Below are 22,769 nucleotides of genomic sequence, written 5' to 3' on the forward strand. Positions count from 1 at the left end.
AGGTTTGTAGACATTTGTGCAAATTAATTTGAAAAAACCTGAAATACCACATTTCCCTAAGTATTCAGACTGTTTACTCTGCTCCGGCTCCTTCTGCAGCGATCACAGCCTCAAGCCTTCTTGGGTAGGACGCTGCGGTCTCGGCACAGCTGGATCCCGGGATCTTCTCTCAAGCTCTCTCAGATTGAATGGGGAGCGTTGATGCGCAGCTATTTTCAGGTCTCTCCAGAGACCTTCAATCGGGTTCAAGTCCGGGCTCTGGCTGGGCCACTCAAGGACATTCACAAACCTGTGCCAAGCCCCTCCTGTGCTGTGCTGGCTGTGGGCTTAGGGTCGTTGTCCCTGTTGGAAGGTGAATCGTCCACCCAGGTCTGAGGTTCAGAGCGATCTGCAGCAAGTTTTCATCAAGGATCGCTCTGAACTTTCCTCCGTTCATCTTTCCCTCGATCCTGACCAGTCTCCCACTTCCTGCGGCCGAAAAACATCCCAAGGGAACGAGGCTGCCACCACCACTACCACGCCTCACCGTTAAAAACAAACGCCTGCAGTCATTTTTATCTGTGGTCAATAAGGAACGCTAAGCGGAGCACAAAAACATTAAGAGCAGAAGGCCCTCTGCCCAAACTTGCCAGACCCAACCCGGGCTCTGCTTCGGGGGTAGGCAATCGAGCATCAGATCTCCTTTCACAGCATCCACACACGGCCGGGCTGGGTCTGGAACAGCTTTCTGAGCTAGAGACCTGAGAATTCAAATTAAAGAGAAGCGTTTCATGAGTCTTGCACCTTCAGCCAAGGCGCGCTTGTGGAAAATAAGGACATTTGTACCTGCATTTTTAGGAAATAATAATAATAAAAGAAATGGAATTCTAACGGAACTTTTCCAGTGACCTGTAATTAAAATAATGAGTGACTTTACAGAATACAAGTGTCTTCCTAATATGTGTGCGCCCCAGCTAGAAATCATTATTGACCTCACATAAAAATCAAGGGCAGGTGCTTTTTCAGATTTGGCTCTCACCTGCACGGTCGACTGTGGGACCCTTTATAGGATAGGTTCGCCTTTCCAAATCCTGTCCAATCTATTGAATTTACCAGGGATGGACTCCAATGCAGCTGGAGAAACATCTCCAGGGTGATCCTGAGCTCAGCTTTCAGTGTCATAGCAAAGGCTCTGAATACTTAGGGAAAGATGATATTTCTATTTTTATTTTATTTTTTAATATGCACAATTTCTACAAACCTGATTTCATTTTGTCATGCGGTATTACGTGTAGGTTGAGGAGGATTATCCATTTCTGAATAAGGCTGTAACGTAACAGAATGTGGGAAGAGCGAAGGGGTCTGAATACTTTCTGAACGCACTGCAGTGCTCTCCATTTAAATGCGTTGTCAATCTGTGGGAGCAGTAATCAAGGCGGGGAAGGGGAAAGGAATTTGTCCCAGTTATCAGCTGCATATATACTGAGCTAAAAGGGGAGCTGCAGCCTGCGATTCCTGACCAGTAACAAGCTGAACTACTGTGGTGTCCCTGTAACGTGATAGAGAAAAATGTCAGCAGATAATGACCATTTGTTCATCTGATCTGCCCAGCTGCCCATGCCTATACTCCTTGAGCTCAGGCTATTTTTCAGCTGTTAGCTGCGGTCATCAGAAACATGGGGGTAACCTGCACGGAGCGGCAGTTACTACCCTTAACAGAAACATGGGGATAACCTGCACGGAGCAGCAGTTACTACCCTTAACAGAAACATGGGGGTAACCTGCACGGAGCAGCAGTTACTACCCTTAACAGAAACATGGGGATAACCTGCACGGAGCAGCAGTTACTACCCTTAACAGAAACATGGGGATAACCTGCACGGAGCAGCAGTTACTACCCTTAACAGAAACATGGGGATAACCTGCACGGAGCAGCAGTTACTACCCTTAACAGAAACATGGGGGTAACCTGCACGGAGCAGCAGTTACTACCCTTAACAGAAACATGGGGATAACCTGCACGGAGCAGCAGTTACTACCCTTAACAGAAACATGGGGGTAACCTGCACGGAGCAGCAGTTACTACCCTTAACAGAAACATGGGGATAACCTGCACGGAGCGGCAGTTACTACCCTTAACAGAAACATGGGGGTAACCTGCACGGAGCGGCAGTTACTACCCTTAACAGAAACATGGGGATAACCTGCACGGAGCGGCAGTTACTACCCTTAACAGAAACATGGGGATAACCTGCACGGAGCGGCAGTTACTACCCTTAACAGAAACATGGGGGTAACCTGCACAGAGCGGCAGTTACTACCCTTAACAGAAACATGGGGGTAACCTGCACAGAGGGGCAGTTACTGCCCTTAACAGAAACATGGGGGTAACCTGCACGGAGCGGCAGTTACTACCCTTAACAGAAACATGGGGGTAACCTGCACGGAGCGGCAGTTACTACCCTTAACAGAAACATGGGGATAACCTGCACGGAGCGGCAGTTACTACCCTTAACAGAAACATGGGGGTAACCTGCACAGAGCGGCAGTTACTACCCTTAACAGAAACATGGGGGTAACCTGCACAGAGGGGCAGTTACTGCCCTTAACAGAAACATGGGGGTAACCTGCAGGGTGCGGCAGTTACTACCCTTAACAGAAGGCATGGGGGTAACCTGCAGGGTGCGGCAGTTACTACCCTTAACAGAAACATGGGGGTAACCTGCACGGAGCGGCAGTTACTTCCCTTAACAGAAACATGAATGTAACCTGCACAGAGGGGCAGTTACTACCCTTAACAGAAACATGGGGGTAACCTGCACGGAGCGGCAGTTACTACCCTCAACAGAAACATGGGGGTAATCTGCACGGAGCGGCAGTTACTACCCTTAACAGAAACATGGGGGTAACCTGCACAGAGCAGCAGTTACTACCCTTAACAGAAGGCATGGGGGTAACCTGCACAGAGCGGCAGTTACTACCCTTAACAGAAACATGGGGGTAACCTCCACGGAGCGGCAGTTACTACCCTTAACAGAAACATGGGGGTAACCTGCATGGAGCGGCAGTTACTACCCTTAACAGAAACATGGGGGTAACCTGCACGGAGCGGCAGTTACTACCCTTAACAGAAGGCATGGGGGTAACCTGCAGGGTGCGGCAGTTACTACCCTTAACAGAAACATGGGGGTAACCTGCACGGAGCGGCAGTTACTACCCTTAACAGAAACATGGGGGTAACCTGCACGGAGCGGCAGTTACTACCCTTAACAGAAGGCATGGGGGTAACCTGCACGGAGCGGCAGTTACTACCCTTAACAGAAGGCATGGGGGTAACCTGCACAGAGCGGCAGTTACTACCCTTAACAGAAGGCATGGGGGTAACCTGCACAGAGCGGCAGTTACTTCCCTTAACAGAAGGCATGGGGGTAACCTGCACGGAGCGGCAGTTACTACCCTTAACAGAAACATGGGGGTAACCTGCACGGAGCAGCAGTTACTACCCTTAACAGAAACATGGGGGTAACCTGCAGGGTGCGGCAGTTACTTCCCTTAACAGAAGGCATGGGGGTAACCTGCACAGAGCGGCAGTTACTACCCTTAACAGAAACATGGGGGTAACCTGCACGGAGCAGCAGTTACTACCCTTAACAGAAACATGGGGGTAACCTGCAGGGTGCGGCAGTTACTACCCTTAACAGAAGGCATGGGGGTAACCTGCACAGAGCGGCAGTTACTTCCCTTAACAGAAGGCATGGGGGTAACCTGCACAGAGCGGCAGTTACTACCCTTAACAGAAACATGGGGGTAACCTGCACGGAGCGGCAGTTACTACCCTTAACAGAAACATGGGGGTAACCTGCACAGAGCGGCAGTTACTTCCCTTAACAGAAGGCATGGGGGTAACCTGCACAGAGCGGCAGTTACTTCCCTTAACAGAAGGCATGGGGGTAACCTGCACAGAGCGGCAGTTACTGCCCTTAACAGAAACATGGGGGTAACCTGCAGGGTGCAGCAGTTACTACCCTTAACAGAAACATGGGGGTAACCTGCAGGGTGCAGCAGTTAACTAGAAAAACTTGCTGGGCAGACTGGACAGTCCATTTAAGTCTTTATCTGCTGTCAGTTACTATGTTACTACGATATTACATCCCTGTTATACTCGTGTCTCACATGCAATTTAGATGCCAGAATGCAGTTTGTCTCCTGCTGAACTTTTATCCCACACCACCCGCACTATGATCTGTCGTCATTTCAATATAATTTGTAGCCTGCTATTAACCTGTCCTATTGGTTTGTCCTCTTTCCACCAGGTCTCAGATGCCTGTGTTTATTTCTCCTTTTAAATTTCTTACACTTACAGACAGACAAGTAGATCTGTTTTTTATCTCTAATCTCAGCTTTTGATTCAGATAATTCTGAAGCATTCTTAACTTTCTGCTCTATAATTTAAACCCAAATGAGCTAACTCAGCATTTCTTATCTTCTCTACTGAGAAATTCTAACTTGTTTTAACAGTTTCATAAGAACATAAGTAATTGCCATCCTAAGTCAGACCAGCATCCTGTTTCCAACAGAGGCCAATCCAAGTCACAAGTATCTGGCAAGTACCCAAACATTAGATAGATCACAAGCTACTACTGCTTATTAATTAAAAGCAGTTTAAGGACTTTTCCTCAAGGAACGTATCCAAACCTTTTTTAAAACCCAGTTACATTAACTGCTGTAACCACATCCTCTGGCAATGAATTCCAGAGTTTAACTATGCGCGGAGTGAAAAAGAATTTTCTTCAATTTGTTTTAAATGAGCTACTTGCTAACTTCATGGCGTGCTCCCTGGTCCTATTATCTGAGAGAGTAAATAACCATTTTACATTAACTTGTTCAGGTCCTTACATGATTTTAAACACCTCTATTATATCCCCCCTCAGCCGTCTCTTCTCCAAGCTGAACAGCCCTAACCTCTTCAGCCTTTCCTCATAGGGGAGCTATTCCATCCTCTTTATCATTTTGGTCGCCCTTCTCTGTACCTTCTCCATCGCAACTATATCTTTTTTGAGATGCGGCAACCAGATTTATAATGTCCCAAATACAAAATTAGCAATGCGAAAAGGAGCCGCAGCAGTGCCTGATCACCCAGAAGTATTTGTATACTGGTACCATAAAGAAATGCTCGTCTGTCATTGCACTGGCTTACTAGCTGCAGCTTAAAATCATCATAATTAACATCGAGAAAACCGAATTAATCATCCTTGACAAAAAAAATAAATGACTTACCCAATCACTCAAAACAAAAACCCCAGAAACAATAATCTCTCCTGTTGACCATGCCAGAAACCTCAGAATTACAATTGACAAAGAACTATCCTACAAAACCCACATCACAAATAAAATCAAAGAAGGTTATCACAAATTGACACTCAGACGTCTCAAATCCTTCCTCACACAGTTCTGCAACTATTTACAAACCTAGACTACTGCAACGCCCTACTCCTCGGCCTCCCTTTTACCACCATACGTCCACTCCAAATACTGCAGAACGCAGCCGCCGGGATTTTATCAGGAACCAAGAAATAAGAACACATTCCACCTACTCTCACATCCTTGCACTGGCTCCCTATTAAATACAGAATAGAATACAAAATGTTATCAATCCTCCACAAATTAATCACAGGTCAACATAAACATTTGCTATCTGAACACACTGAACCACATGCTCCAAAAAGGAACCTTCGCTCAATGAATAAAGGCCTCCTCAAAATTCCTCGTGCAAAACTCACGCACCTAGTATCAACCCGAGAGAGAGAGCTATATCCATCGCCAGCCCATCTCTATGGAACTCCTTACCCCTCAATCTTAGAACTCAATTTGACATCAAAACTTTCAAAAAGGACTTAAAAACCTGGCTTTTTACCAGAGCCTTCTCAGATAATCTTAACCACCAACACCAACAGACTCCCAACCAGACAATACCAAGAAAACAGAGACACCACCCTATCAACCCATGAAAGATCAACACAACCACCAACTCTACAACAGACATCTAAGAACTTTTTTCCTATATAAACTTACCCGCCTATTACCTCCCCAATGTTACCCAACTTTATCTTTGAAATTCTTTGTTAAAAACTCTGTTACTCTAATATTTTCTTGCCCTGTCAACCGTTATGATGGCAAAACCGAATACACGGTATACAAAAACATGTTAAATAAATAAAATAAAATCTACCAGTCTTCAAACTCAAACCATCTTGCTATGTTCTGTGTTAAACATTTTTGTTTTAGTTTTCGTTATGCAAGTAAAACCACTTGTCTTAAATCCCTCAGGATGGAAGGAGCCGAGAACAGGCCTTCACTTAATCCGCATTCCTTATATGCAGAGGGGTCCAAACAGCAGGAAACCTTGTGGCTATTTTCAAATATCCTTCTAACTTCTTCCAGATGCCTGCATCGGGAGCTTCTAGAAAAACTTGTACTATTTAATCTCACATCTTAAAAAATGGCAGGCTGGATTAAATATTAGGAGTTTTTCAAGACGCCCCTGACGCATTGTAGTGTTGGGTGACTGGAAGAAGTTAGAAGGATATTTGAAAACAGTCAACAAGGTTTCATGCTGTTTGGACCCCTTTACATACAAGGAATGTGGATTAATGAAGGCCTGTTCTCAGCTCCTTCCAGCTTGAAGGCCCTTTATTTATTTATTTAGCATTTACCAATAAGTGGTTTTACTTGCGTAACAAACTAAAAAAAAAATTGTTAACTCAGAACATAGCAAGATGATGTTTTGAGTTTAAAGACTGGTAGATTACAATCTGCTGCTATTAAGCCAGTGTTTTATGATACCAGTATACAAATACTTCTGGGTGATCAGGCACTGTTGCGGGTCCTTTTTGCATTGCTAAGAACATAGGAACATAAGAACTTGCCATACTGGGTCAGACCAAGGGTCCATCAAGCCCAGCATCCTGTTTCCAACAGTGACCAAACCAGGCCATAAGAACCTGGCAAGTACCCAAAAACTAAGTCTATTCCATGTAACCATTGCTAATGGCAGTGGCTATTCTCTAAGTGAACTTAATAGCAGGTAATGGACTTCTCCTCCAAGAACTTATCCAATCCTTTTTTAAACACAGCTACACTAACTGCACTAACCACATCCTCTGGCAACAAATTCCAGAGTTTAATTGTGCGTTGAGTGAAAAAGAACTTTCTCCGATTAGTTTTAAATGTGCCCCATGCTAACTTCATGGAGTGCCCCCTAGTCTTTCTACTATCCGAAAGAGTAAATAACCGAGTCACATCTACCCGTTCTAGACCTCTCATGATTTTAAACACCTCTATCATATTCCCCCTCAGCAGTCTCTTCTCCAAGCTGAACAGCCCTAACTTCCTTCAGCCTTTCCTCATAGGAGAAAGGCTGAAGGCTGAATAACTTGAATAACTATACCACTGAGCATAAATACAATAAGTAAAAGTATGGTTACAGTATTTGAGGTTAAGAATCAGCACAGATGCTATCATTAGTTGGTAACAGAGAACCTCTGCATCTCACAGAATCCAGGTCACGTGCAGCTGAGTTTCAGAGGGTGTGGACTGATCCTGGGAAGGGAAAAGTCAGATTTCTTTGGGGGCTGGAAGCAGTGAAATGAGAGAAGCTTCTTCCATTATTTACCTGGAGTGATAGAGATGACCATGAACACAACAAGCACAGGCGCACAAAGGATGGTGCCAAGATTCAAAGTATAGAGGACTATCCCCAGCCTCTCCGGGAAGGTGCCCTGCACAAGAGGGAAAGGAGAACAAGATTCATGTTCAAGGGAAAGCTCACAAACAAGTCAAACCACATCATTCAATGACCTAAGGAAACAGCGAGTTGTGAGGGACACTGAAGGACAAACCAGATCTTTACCTTGTCAGCAGACAGGATGTGATGGAGAGAGAAAAGTATCGTGATTCTGTGAGTCTCCTCATTTGATGGGATCTGTGAAAGCCAATGGGAACCAGACTTGGGCAATAAAGATAAGCCCTGGTCCAAGGGATACTAACAACCTGCTCTCTTGAAGGGAGAACGTGTATCAAAAACATAAGAAATTGGCATGCTGGGTCAGACCAAGGGTCCATCAAGCCCAGCATCCTGTTTCCAACAGAGGCCAAACCAGACCATAAGAACCTGGCAAGTACCCAAACACTAAGAAGATCCCATGCTACTGATGCAATTAATAGCAGTGGCTATTCCCTAAGTAAACTTGATTAATAGCCATTAATGGACTTCTCCTCCAAGAACTTATCCAAACCTTTTTTGAACCCAACTACACTAACTGCACTAACCACATCCCTCTGGCAACAAATTCCAGAGTTTAATTGTGCGTTGAGTGAAAAAGAATTTTCTCTGATTAGTTTTAAATGTGCTACTTGCTAACTTCATGGAGTGCCCCCTAGTCTTTCTATTATCCGAAAGAGTAAATAACCCAGTCACATCTACTCATTCTAGACCTCTCATGATTTTAAACACCTCTATCATATCCCCCCTCAGCCGTCTCTTCTCCAAGCTGAACAGTCCTAACCTCTTTAGTCTTTCCTCGTAGGGGAGCTGTTCCATTCCCTTTATCATTTTGGTTGCCCTTCTCTGTACCTTCTCCATCGCAATTATATCTTTTTTGAGATGCGGCGACCAGAATTGTACACAGTATTCAAGGTGCAGTCTCCCATGGAGCAATACAGAGGCATTATGACATTTTCCGTTTTATTCACCATTCCCTTCGAGCCTTGGTGCAAGGGATACTAACGACCTGCTCTCTTGAAGGGAGAATGTGTATCATGGAACACCTTTGTCTTCACATTTATTACTAACAGATCCACTTTGGCTGCTTCTGCATTAGAGGAAAATGCTTTGGTCACAGAATCCATGGGTCCTAGGTTTGAAGTATCCCAGAGTTGAGCTCCTGAGCATAGGATGGATGCATTCATAGCCAGAGCAGTTACAAGATCTGAATTTTGGAAGGGCAAGCCCTGAGTTAGATTGGTAGGACTACCGTCAAGTCAGACTGGCCAACTGCTCGTCTGTGACCTCACTGTTGACTGGATTGATGCAATGTGAATTTAGGGTATTCCAGGACCAGAGTTGCCTTTCCACATTTTAGAGTGTATGCTTTCCTTAGTTAGAGAGAGGAAAGTTACCAAACTGGAGATGCAACAAAAGTTAGCCAAGATCACTAGGAAAGCCGATGGAAACGCACCGGAGAAACTGCAGGTGCTCCCTGCTGCAGGAGGCGGCCTTGCCTGAAATGGAGTATGGAAGCCCTGCGGTTAGAGATGCACGTCCAATTTTGGAGACAAAGGAATACCAGAAAGGTTTAAGGAATGGATCTATATTGAACAATATGGACCGAGACTGCTAGAGGTGGCGTGGCGAGTCTGCACACTGAAAGGCCTGAACTAAAGGAATCAGAAACAGCCTAAGCAAACTGAAAAACCCTAAGGTTGATCTGCTAGAGGGCACAGAAAGGACTGCTAGTGTTACAAAAACTGACTGTACCATACCCCACCTTCCTCATCACCTCAGGTAACAGAAAGGGATCAGGCTGGATCAAAGCCTTTCAAAAACTGACCCAGCCGCTACCCCGGGACAACATCTCTTAAAAAGAGAGAGCGAGTGCTGAAAAAGGGGATTAAAGGAGGGTTCCAGGACCAGGCCTCAAAAAAAAAAAAAATGAAAGGGGGATAAAGGCACTGACGCAGGACAATTCCTCAGGAAGAGCGGATCAGGGTGGTGGGAAGCCCTTGAGACAGTTTCTTTTCTTTTTCAGAGTAGGAAGGGGGAATGCAGGGTTTGTATTTCATTTTCCCCCTTAACTGCTTGGTGCGGATTTTCAATGCCAACTGGCTAGGTTTGCCGCGTCTGACCAGTCCAGATTTAGCCACCCCTTCCACATGGACATAAGCAGGTAAGTTTACTGACTCAGTCACCTTACCTGTAACAGGCATTCTCTGCAGACTGTACATTTACTCACTCGGTCACCTTACCTGTAACAGGCGTTCTCTGCAGACTGTACATTTACTCACTCGGTCACCTTACCTGTAACAGGCGTTCTCTGCAGACTGTACATTTACTCACTCGGTCACCTTACCTGTTACAGGCGTTCTCTGCAGACTGTACATTTACTCACTCGGTCACCTTACCTGTTACAGGCGTTCTCTGCAGACTGTACATTTACTCACTCAGTCACCTTACCTGTAACAGGCGTTCTCTGCAGACTGTACATTTACTCACTCGGTCACCTTACCTGTAACAGGCATTCTCTGCAGACTGTACATTTACTCACTCAGTCACCTTACCTGTAACAGGTGTTCTCTGCAGACTGTATGGCTTTGCAGCCTGGGCTTCCCGGTTGGGGGATGGATTGGGGGGGGGGGGGGGGATGAAGATGGAGGGAATGTATAGAGGGGATAGGGGATGTATATTGCATATAGGGAGGGGAGTGAAGAGTTGAAAGGGTTGCATGGGGGGGGGGAAGGAGGAGTTGCACAGATTGCAAGGAACTATTTACAAGAGATGCGTTGGGGAGGAAGTAGCGCATATGATTATAAAACTAGATACAGAGTGTACATTACTGAAGATATGGAAGTCACAGCGTGAAGATGAAAATCCAAGATGGTGGCAACTAAGAGAGGGAGTTATCTTATGAGGGATCTGTTAGGGGCAGGGACGCGGGAGAGGAGGGTGGTGAGGGTAGAGGCATTGGGTGGCAGGGCGAGTGTTTTGTCGGCAATTATAGGAATTATATAATATATTATAGGAAGTCAACTGAATTTTGAGAATCTGCAGAATTTAATGTATTATACGACAGTGAACGTGATCTTTTTTCTTCTTCTGAAGATACCTCAATGGGTTCTTCCAGTTTTTTGGCTTTTACAAAATAAGATGGTGAAGTTAAAATCTTAGCTCTTCCCTTAAGCATTCTAAAAATGGGTTTTCAAAAATGTTTGTTCCCTGTCTAGCAATTCCTTCACATATCTTACACTCCATCCAGAGTTTCTGCACAAATGCATGTCAGTCTGAAAACTATGAAAGAGGCAGTCCCTCTAGTTGCAACGAAGATGGTGAAGACATGGCACTTACAGATGCAGACAATTGTGAAGGATGCTGGTGCTCAGCAGCTTTTCCAATGTTGACATTCCTGTCTCGTTCTTTTTTTGGTGCCGTTGTCTAGGTAAATGCTTTTGCACTACTTGGCGCTGAATCGCCAGCACCAATTGCTGTCTGTGCAGCCGCCTCTGCTCCATTCTTCTACAGCTCAGGTAATTCTGCGCCATTCCCTTTTGCCTTGAAGCCTCTATGCATCAATGGTTTTGCACCACCGTTCAGCACCGGCTGCTTTCTACGATGCTTCTCACACCAGTTACCTACCCAGAGATCTTTTTGAAGTGTCTATTGATGGGTATCATTCTCTTTTCTTATGATGCTTTGACCTTTTGTGCTCAGATGAGCTTTTAAGTTCATATTTCAGACCGAGGTCTCAATATATTAGTGCCCTCAGGGGCATTCAGCCACAAGTCCTGCTGTTATTGTGTGGGCCGAGGCAAAGAAGACATTAGTCGTGCTGGTCTGCTAAAGCCATCTTATGGTGGCATTATCCAAAGGTTTTAAAAGGGCTTTTCCCCTTTCTTTCTGTGGGAGATCTTGGTGCAGACATTGTGAGATGGTCTTTTCTGTAAAACCTTTTTGTCTCTTTTTTTTTTGAATAGTCGTGACCGATAAAGGAAAGAAATTCTGACCATTCGCAAAGTGGACAAAAACAGACTGAGGGAGGGCGCACAGTGATGTTAGCACAGGAACTCCCATGCACACCCAGAAAAAGCTCACAGACGTTTCTGGGCTAGGAGAGAATAAAGGCCAACTCGACGCCATTGGACGATGTCGCCCATCTTGCGTGGCTCACTGGTTACGCTTGTCCACGGAGAACTGGATAATGAAAGGAAACAAAGTCAACTACATTTTTGGTTTTCCCAAATGGAGAGAGGTGAATAGTAGATGTGCCCCAAGGATCTGTACTGAGACCAATGTTTAACGTATTCATTGATGACCTGGAAGAGGGAGTAGTGAGCGAGGTGATCACATCTGCAGATGATACAAAATTATTCAAAGTAACCAGACTATGAGGAACTGCAAGACTGGGGAACTGGGCATCTGAATGGCAGATGAAATTTGTGTGGCTAAAGTTTAACCCCATTCAGGAAAGGACCTTGGAAGCCTTGTGGGCAATACGTCAAGTGTACTGCAGCGGTCAAAAGTGTAAATTTATATTAATTATTTGGAAAGGAATATATAACAAAGCTGGGAATATAAAAATGCCCCTATATCGATCCATGATGTGATTACACCTCAGGTATTGCATGAAGTTGCTGTCACATCTCAAAAAAAGATTAGGAGAAACTAGAAAAGGTGCAGAGGAGGGAGACAAAGATAATAAAGGGGATGAAGTTACTTAAAATATTTCTATCCCACTTTCTTTCAAAAAAATTGTATAAAGCAGATTCCATCTTTTTATACAGATACTGATATAAAGACACATTAAAATCTACCACTGCCTCTGATTGACAAGAGCTGCACCAAATTTGGTCAAATGCAAATGCTGAAGGCTTCTTTAATGGAGCAAGCCTTCAATAACTTGCTAAAAAAAAAATAATAATAATTCATGTTCCGTCTTAAGACCTAAGGATTAAAAACTGTTCCAAAGTTTGTGGACCCGCGGCTCTCCTATGAGGAAAGGCTAAACAGATTAGGGCAGTGGCATGGGAAGGCTGAAAGGGACTGGTTCTATACCCTTACATACACCACCAGGACTGGGACAGTGTTTCCCAACTTTATCAAGCCCGAGACACAGCTACATTAACAAAAATGCTGTCTGGCACACCACAGGGCATGCAGAGAACTCGTAGGGTCAAAGGAAGAGCTGAAGCAGCAGTGAAAAGCCCATCAGCCTCCCAGAGAAACACAAACTCATCACAACGGGCCTGTTCCCTCTATATACAAGGGCTGGAGAGGGGCGACGTTCATATAAGAAGGTCAGCTGGCTCACCAGTTCCCTAGCCTGCCACACGTGGCTGCTGGAGCTCATCTGCTGCTATTCCCAACACTGAGCATAAGTCACAGGCAGTGCTCAGTGCACTCTCCCCCTGATAGGACTCAAAAGGAGGAAGGTGAAGGTGAAGTAGCTCTTGTGAAATTTTATGCCATAGTTTGAGTGCAAGAAGCCTCATGCAGATTAATCTTGCAGATGCTAGAAGAGGGGAAGATAGGACCGGAGATCCCTTGTAGGGTGCAGGTTGATAGCAGTATACAGATAAGCACAGCTGCCTTCCTGGACCTTTAGCTGAAGGGAGAACACTTGTACTAATAGAAGTTTTATTGGGCGGCCATTAATCAGTCCCAGCTATTTGAAGTTCATTCCATAATTTAGGTAAGGCCTTAAACTAAGCAAGGTTCTTATTCATGTTGCTTATGGCCAGCCCCATGGTACAGTGCAGGAGATTTGGGTTCAGCCATTGGACTTGGATGCACCATGAAGCTGGTGGGCTCCGGCCCGGGGGGGGGCGGGGGGAGGCTAAAGAGCTGCCTTTACTACGACTGTCCCTGCTGGCCAACGCGATGCTGAGAGGAGGCAACCAAGGGTTCCCTGGAGCCACCTGAGCACGCTGTAGGGCGCCGACGAGAAAAAGAAATAACGTGGCTCTATAGCACAATCAACACAAGCTGAGTGGGGTGTGGGCTGCGGGCGGGCACGGGAGCAGCCACAGGCACCACCTCTGCAGAGGGAGCAAGAGGAAGAACAAACAACTGGGCAGAGTGTCCGGGTCCCCCCCCAAGACATCATCTGCTTGGTTTCATGAATCCGAGAAACTCCCTACTCCTCCTCTTAAAATGTGCTCTCAGCTGATGCCTTTTTGCAGTTTTTAAACTCCCAATGCATCAGCTCACTGCGTCAGAGTTCTTTCCTTAATACATGGCCAGGGACGGCCACCTCCGATTTCTGGCAGGGATGCACATTAGTTGCTGTCAGACAAGATGATGGGCTCAGTGAACCTTTGCTCTGACGACCCAAGCACTGCACCTCTTATGTTTAAAAAAAAAAGTAGTGGAGGAATTTAAATAAATAAATAAATATACATATTTTTTTATAGATTCTTTTATACCGCAGTACGTATAGACATACATCACCTCGGTTTACAGTGAAACAATAAATTAGCAACAGGCTTTACATGTAACAGTTTAAAAAAAACCCAGTAAAACATTTAACAGCAACAGGCTTTACAGAAACAAGGGTTTTAAAGATAATATGCATACATCATTAAATATCAAACAATAAAATATAAATAACCATGTATTCGCAGGAGCAAATTAACTGTCAGCAGCGAGACCAATGTCACATTGCATACAATAGCCTGAATTGAGTAACAGTGGAGGGGTATGGAATAGCAGAATGTAAATACAAAATGCGAGGAAAAGAACTTGGAGCCAGTGAGGAATAATAAGGGATAGCTGAATTTTTAGGTTAGATGAGATTCATAGAGTGAATGCTTGTTCAAACAACCATGTTTGAAGGTTTTGTTTGAAGGTTTTGTGACAGGATTCAAGACGCAGGTCCAACGGCATGTTGTTCCAGATTTTGATACCCGCTATGGAGAATGTACAGCACGTTCTACACACCCTGCCCCCCAAAATATTTACTAAGATATTCCCCTCAGTATAAAAACCTCATCGAATGCTTCTTGCTACGGGGTCGATAGCTCCCCAGCCACTCTTTTGTACCTTTTGATGCTTAAAAGGGAACGGGGCAGCAATGACTACGGCATCCAGTTTCTTGAGGCTGATTTTTCAATTTGCAGCAATTATGTGGCAAATTTGCATAAACTGCTTATAGCTTCACATCAGGCTCTATACAAACATCTAATTAAAAAAAAATTGAGAGAAGAGCCACCATTACTGGCATTAGTAGCACGGAATCATTTAGTGTTTGGGTGTTTGCCAGGTACTTTTCTCCTGGGGAAGTCTGCGCTACTACAGAGGGAAGAATTAGCATAGAATTCCCCTCCTGCGCAGGCCCCAGCACATCCCGCTCACGGTAAAGAGGGTGCAAGTCCCGGGGTGCCACAAGCAGAGCCCATCCCGCTCACGACAAAGAGGGTGCAAGTCCCGGTGTGCCACGAGCAGAGCCCATCCCCCTCCCGGCAAAGAGGGTGCAAGTCCCGGCGAGCCACAAGCAGAGCCCATCGCCCTCCCGGCAAAGAGGGTGCAAGTCCCGGCGAGCCACAAGCAGAGCCCATCGCCCTCCCGGCAAAGAGGGTGCAAGTCCCGGCGTGCCACGAGCAGAGCCCATCCTGCTCACGGTAAAGAGGGTGCAAGTCCCGGTGAGCCACGAGCAGAGCGCATCCCCCTCCCGGCAAAGAGGGTGCAAGTCCCGGTGTGCCACAAGCAGAGCCCATCCCCCTCCCGGCAAAGAGGGTGCAAGTCCCGGGGTGCCACAAGCAGAGCCCATCCCGCTCGCGGTAAAGAGGGTGCAAGTCCCGGTGTGCCACAAGCAGAGCCCATCCCGCTCACGGCAAAGAGGGTGCAAGTCCCGGCATGCCACAAGCAGAGCCCATCCCGCTCACGGTAAAGAGGGTGCAAGTCCCGGTGTGCCACGAGCAGAGCCCATCCCCCTCCCGGCAAAGAGGGTGCAAGTCCCGGTGTGCCACGAGCAGAGCCCATCCCGCTCGTGGTAAAGAGGGTGCAAGTCCCGGTGAGCCACAAGCAGAGCCCATCCTGCTTGCAGTGAAGATGGAGCAGGCCCCGGTGAGAGTGAGTGTGCATAGAGGTTATTTGTGTGAGAGACTGCGAGCCTGTGTGTAGAGGTGTGTGCGTGGGCCAGAGAGAGGGAATCTCTATGAGGAGATTTTGAAGGAATGCGTATGTGTGTGAGAGACTGCGAGCCTGTGTGTAGAGGTGTATGCGTGGGCCAGAGAGAGGGAATCTCTATGAGGAGATTTTGAAGGAATGCGTATGTGTGTGAGAGACTGCGAGCCTGTGTGTAGAGGTGTGTGCGTGGGCCAGAGAGAGGGAATCTCTATGAGGAGATTTTGAAGGAATGCGTATGTGTGTGAGAGACTGCGAGCCTGTGTGTAGAGGTGTGTGCGTGGGCCAGAGAGAGGGAATCTCTATGAGGAGATTTTGAAGGAATGCGTGTGTGTGTGAGAGACTGCGAGCCTGTGTGTAGAGGTGTGTGCGTGGGCCAGAGAGAGGGAATCTATATGAGGAGATTTTGAAGGAATGCGTATGTGTGTGAGAGACTGCGAGCCTGTGTGTAGAGGTGTGTGCGTGGGCCAGAGAGAGGGAATCTATATGAGGAGATTTTGAAGGATGCGTATGTGTGTGAGAGACTGCGAGCTGGTGCGTGTATGAATTGGCAAATGCCCTGGAAGACTGACTACCACGTGTATTGCCTCTTGACAAAAAAACATGGCGATCTCCATATAGAAAGGGCTCACTGCCTGGGATTGAAGCTTTCGTACCGTATTAAGCCGCATCCAATTAGTTATTGCTAAATTCTTAAACTCTGTGCACAAAGTGGACATTCTTCAAGCTTATCACAAAAACAGAAAGATAACAGTATGAGGATGAGCAGATTCTGATTTTCTAAGATTATTCGGCCTTGGTTACGACTCGGAAGGCGCTCATGCCAATTTGTGTACAGTTGGCTGAGCGACTCATCCAATTTAAGCTGCAATTTCCGGCATAACTGCGGGTCAGCTATGAAAGTAAAACTGAGTCACATGACTGTCGAAGGAGCCTTGGCTTTCTGCTCTCTTTGGCATCGGAGGTGGTCAGCTGAAGAGATTATCCAAGTGGAGGAGGTTTGTCAGCCAGGCTTCAGAAGGATGGCAGGCCTGGGGAAGCAATCAGCCGAATGTGCTAGCAAAGTTGCTGGACTCTTGAATTTAACTGCATGTTTAGCTGTTTGACGATCCACTGGGACTCTTTCCATTATTTTGTGCTAATTAGCAGAATCCCTTTAAGCCTGTATACATCTCAATTCAGCACTTCGTAGCTTCTGAAGGTCTTGACCAGGAAGGCACTCAGAGTTATGACTTTAATTCTGGTACAACAAACTGCCCTAGACAATGGACATGCAAGAGATGAAGCCGTACTTCAGGAATATAGAAGTACAACTAGCCTGCAATGTTTTCTTCTCTTTCCCAGACGTACGAACGGCAGGACGGGAGGTGGGGCTTCCAGACGTCTGACATGGACTCTTGCCCCTGGTAAAAGGGGGATAAGAGGATTGGGGGTGATTGGAAGGTGGTAAGGAGTGGGATTCAAGTCTTGTTTTGTCATTGGGAGGTGTCCGAGCTTAGGGTGGGATGAGTCATTAAAGGTTCCTGTTTCTTTGCCCTCTGTGAGCTGACAGAATGACTCGCCCATTACAAATGCAACCAGGATTGTGCCAGGAATAGGTTCAGTGTATAAACCTTATAAAGTACTGCAATCCCTGTGGTCATAAAGTTCAAATTGCCCTGTTACAAGCAACACGTTTGGACAAAAAGCAAGATAAGAAACTTCAAGTATGGGTAAGGGAGGCATCCGTGTCTCAATCTCCCAACAAAACAGCGTGTGAGGCAATACTGATAGGAAAGCAAGGCCCCTCTCATGCCATTAAGATCTGGGCAGGTTTTCACTGCTAGAAGGACCTTTGTTTGCTCAGATAGTAACAATCTGTAATGTGGATGTCTCCAACTCTTACCAGCATTTGGTAAAGATGCTAGCGGGCAATACCCAGGGTTTCTTCATGTTAGGTGGGGGACTAACTGTATCGGAGTTTATTTAAAAGATTTATCATCTGCCTTTACACAGTTCAATTGTGATATTTTGGAATCGTTTAAGTTAGTCCCTGAGGAAGCCCTTAAATAACAGGGTGAAACGGAGATCTCGCTGTTGGACTAGGAAGATAAAAATGTATGAAGAGGGGCACATGGATAATGAAGATAAAGTACATTCAACATATGTTTGCATGAAGAAAACGTGGCAAAGAAAGAATTACAATTCATTGGTTTTTGAATAAAAATGATATGATGATATTTCAACGCAATATTTTTGGACAGGTGCAATACTGTTTCTAAAGTGGATGAATGAGGTGGGTTTGTGATAGTGAGAATTTTAATGTCTAGATAGGACATAAGGTTTGTTGTTATAATAAACATGTATAAAGAAAAATGATGAATCTTTCGTTTCTCTGTGTGTGTAGGATATATATTGTGTAGTGTAAGTACTTGGTGTTCACACAGTTCAGGGCAGGGTACAATAAAAACATCCACATTAGTTAAAACCATTAATATTACAGGACAAGTACAAGTCTTAGAGGACTGCAAACAAATCTTATAAAGGGATCAATTACCACCTGCACAATATGCTTTCTGGAACCAACAGGTCTACAGAGCTTTCCAAAAAATATTTGACAGATCTGATTTCCAGAGGGAGGGAATTCCAGATTGATGGTCCAGCCTTCAAAAAGGCACACTCGGGGCTCCTCAGGATGGGCCAAGCTTCAGTGAAGGTACGTCCAATAAACCTGGACTTCAGCATCTTAGGAAGCAGGGAGGTGGATTATATTTTCAATGTGGCAGTCCTCCATGGAGAAGAAACATTATTCAGCAAGCTGTATATAATGACTGCTAGTTTCTATTGAGCATATGTTATGTTATTAAAAGCCAATGAAGAAATAGAAGAACAAGAGGTAATAGGATTACATGCAGGAATGTTTGTGAGGAGGTGCACTATGGAGCTTTGTATGATTTATAATGGAGGAGAAAAGCATGCAGGGAGACCGATAAACAAGGAATGGCAATAATCTAGACCAGAAAAAAAAGAAGATATTAAAATACAGTATGGAAGCCTGAGAAGTCCAATTGTGGTTTCAAGTGTCTAAGTAAGAAAAGTTTAAAGAGTTTAATCCTCCCTTTGTAGATCACTACCAGATTAATTAGTCAATATACCTAGACATTTAAAGCACTAATTATACACATTCCCACTCCCATAGCAACCTAAACTTAATTAGGAACTCAACAAAATTGAGATGAAGGCAGCAATCCAGCAGCAAGAGGGGGGCTTTCCAGTATTTTGCATCGAGTGTCACATGTATGATTTTTTACCTGCCAGTGAGAGGTATCTGTGCACAATGGTGCAAAGAGCTCCTGGCTCTCAGAGAACGAGTCCGAACTCTGAAGGCTAGAGTGGCAGACCTGGAGGATCTGAGGCAGAGAGGTAATTAATGAAACATCAGGGACATGGTAGCCAAGTCCAAAATCCAGTTTGGCAGCCCTGGTGCAGCCTTGGATCAGAAAAGTCTCCTGGTTGGAGAGCATCACTCTGGTGTAGCAGGAAGTGATCCTGTGGCAAGAACCTGCTCTCCAGGTGATGCATTGTCTTCTTGCACAGAAGATGAGTCTCACAGGGCAACTACCCCGGAGGAAAGGGATAGGTTGGCCGTCATAGTTGGTGATTCGATTATTAGAAATGTAGATAGCTGGGTGGCTGGTGGACATGAGGGCCACTTGGTAACTTGTCTGTCTGGTGCGAAGGTGGCAGACCTCACGCGTCACCTAGATAGGATTTTAGACAGTGCTGGGGAGAAGCCGGCTGTTGAGGTGCATGTAGGCACCAACGACAGAAAAATGTGTAGGGAGATTCTGGAAGCCAAATTTAGGATTTTAGGTAGAAAGCTGAAATCTAGAACCTCCAGGGTAGATGTAGTGTATTTGGATTTTCAGAAGGCGTTTGACAAAGTCCCTCATGAGAGGCTTTTAAGAAAATTTAAAAAAATCATGGGATAGGATGCAATGTACATTCGTGGATTACAAACTGGTTAAAAGACAGAAAACAGAGTAGGATTAAATGGTCAATTTTCTAAGTGAAAAAAGATAAACAGTGGAGTGCCTCAGGTATCTGTACTTGGACCAGTGCTTTTCAATATATTTATGATCAATCTGGAAAGGAATACGACAAGTGAGGTAAGCAAATTTGCAGATTGTACAAAATTATTCAGAGTAGTTGAATCACATGTGGATTGTAATAAATTGCAGAAGGACCTTGCAAGACTGGAAGATTAAATTTCATCTGCCATTTGGATGTTCAATGTGAACAAGTGAGTTATTTAGGGAAAAATAACCCATGCTGTAGTTATTAGGAGCTACCACCCAGGAAAAAGATCTAGGCATCATAGTGGATAATACTTTAAAATAGTCAGCTCAGTGTGCTGCAGCAGTCAAAAAAGCAAACAGAATGTTGGGAATTATTAGGAAGGGAATGGTTAATAGAACAGAAAATGTCATAATGCCTCTGTATCGCTCCATGGTGAGACCGCACCTTGAATACTGTGTACAATTCTGGTCACCGCATCTCAAAAAAGATATAATTGCGATGGAGAAGGTACAGAGAAGGGCTACCAAAATGATAAGGGGAATGGAACAGCTCCCCTATGAGGAAAGACTAAAGAGGTTAGGACTTTTCAGCTTGGAGAAGAGACGACTGAGGGGGGATATGATAGAGGTCTTTAAGATCATGAGAGGTCTACAATTTATTTATTTTTTATTTATTTGTTAGGCTTTTATATATCATTGTTTAGACTAGCCGTCACAATGGTTTACAAACATTTCAAAATGGGTAAATTTGAATCGGTTTACCCTTTTGTATAAGAGAAGGAGTAGGGGGCACTCCATGAAGTTAGCATGGGGCACATTTAAAACTAATCGGAGAAAGATCTTCTTCACTCAACGCACAATTAAGCTCTGGAACTTGTTGCCAGAGGATGTGGTTAGTGTATCTGGGTTTAAAAAAAAGATTTGGATAAGTTCCTGGAGGAGAAGTCCCTAAACTGCTAACAAGTTGACTTAAGGATACAGCCTGGCCATCGCCATGGCCCCCTTCAATCCAGCTTCCGAGAAATCCCACGCTCCCTCTCCTCCAGAGACACAGGCAAAGCGGAGAAGGGCCTTATTGAGGCGAGAGCGCCTCCCCCCACAGGCCCGACAAAGCTTTCCCATGCACAGTGGGAGACTGCACTGCACGCAGTGCGGTTCATGGCTAAAAATAACACCAAGCTGGAGAAAATAAAGCCGCCGGTGACCTGGCTCCGGGTGCTGAAATACAGCTCCAACTGCGTGGCTCCCTCCTCACCCCAATGCCGAGCCAACACTCTCCTCAGCCGCTCAAACGGAGCGACCACCACAAACGGGCCTTTTTTTTTTTTTTTTTTTAAAGCTTTAGCCCTTAAAGCCACAGCCTCCCAAGCCACTCAGAAAACCAACAGAAAAGAATACGCTCCTGAGTCTGGGTGCTCCAGGACGCTGTAGGCAGCCGGTCTGGACGAGAGGGCCTTAGAGGGAGCAAGGGGCCCAGGACCCCTGGCTTTCCTTCCTCCTGGAATCAAAGGTCAAGCCTGGCCAGGGATTACCAACCCCCCGCTTGCCCTACGAAAGAACCTAACACCTGCGGGAGCTCCGTCTTCAGATCTTCTACCTTCTCTCTAACCCTAAAATAATCTTTTTTTGTTTATTATCAGACTGCAGGTTTGCACCTCTGCCATCTGCTGGAGACAGAGAAATACTGAGGGGACTGCAGGTGGTGCTCTCGGTTATATATCAGTGCCTCAAAGGTTTGTTCTCTGCCGCCATCTGCTGGTAGGGAGGCATAAACCCACTGGTCTGGACTGAAGAGGAACTGAATAATCTGTAGAAGGGATGCCTTAGAGCTATTGCTAAATTATTCCTGTGCGAGACATTCCCAATACCTGTATTCCCAATTCTTGGTTTCATGTAAATGAGATCTTGGAGGGATCAAACAGAACCGCTTCCACGGTTCACTCCGCTCCTGTGCCTTTCAGGATAGGAGGGGACAGAATGGATTGGCCTCAGCCTGAACTCTCCCCACCTGTTGCCTGCAAGCTGCCTGAGGTAGGATGGGCTGCAGCATACAGCAGAGTAAATGACAGCAAATAAAGACTAAAATGGCCCATCCACTCTGTCCAGCTGACATTCATCCAGTTTTGGGAGATGTGCATATCAAATTCCCAAAGGCAACCCAACTCCAACTTCCCTCTTCCACTCCGGTATGGGCCAAAGCATGGCTGAAGTCTGTCCCAGTGCTGTCTCCCCATGCTGCTCTGTGCAGGTGACCCCCCCCCCCCCCCCCATGTGCTTCGTTTCCATCCACTCGCCACTATGGACCCTCTGGACTTAGCCCATGCCGGTTTCAATTCTGTTACTTCCTCCCTTTCTGTGAAAAAGTATTTCCTGACGTTGTTCCCAAGTCTTCCCCTTGGACCTTCACATTCTGATCCCAAGTTCTTAAACTTCCCTTCCATGTTCCCCCTACCCAAACACTCTTCTCCTCTAGGATATACACATTTAGGGCCTCCAGCCTCATCGCATAAGGCCCCTCCCAATGGTGGTTGAGCCCCTCTCTTTGTGAGATACGGCCTTCAGGAGTGAGGCCTCACCAGTGACCACTGCATTATCACACGGTTTCCCCTCTTTGAGACTAGGAGCATTTGTATTCATAGCTTTCCAGCTTTTTGTCCTTGGCGTACACTCATACTCCTCATAACCTTGCACCTTCCTTCCTTCGATCCTGTTTCTCCAGAGTAGACTAGAGGGCTCTTCACCAGTCTCCCTTGGTTTGTTGGGGATGACAGCCTGATTCAGTTGGCTTAGGTCTGCTACCCTCGTCATGTACGATGTCAATTTCTCATTTAGGATCCCTT

General features: G+C 45.6%; 1 protein-coding gene across 1 annotated transcript in view; it reads right to left on the reverse strand.

The window, feature by feature from the left end:
• The window catches only part of DGAT1 (diacylglycerol O-acyltransferase 1), a 158,186-nt gene that overhangs the window by 57,034 nt on the left and 78,383 nt on the right, over nt 1–22,769 (reverse strand). The window contains exon 6 of the mRNA XM_029592288.1: nt 7,652–7,757. Within this exon, the coding sequence (XP_029448148.1) occupies nt 7,652–7,757 (106 nt within the window). The remainder of the gene's footprint in view (nt 1–7,651; nt 7,758–22,769) is intronic.

This window comes from Rhinatrema bivittatum, chromosome 2 (genome assembly GCF_901001135.1).
Source record: "Rhinatrema bivittatum chromosome 2, aRhiBiv1.1, whole genome shotgun sequence".
Lineage (NCBI taxonomy): Eukaryota > Metazoa > Chordata > Amphibia > Gymnophiona > Rhinatrematidae > Rhinatrema > Rhinatrema bivittatum.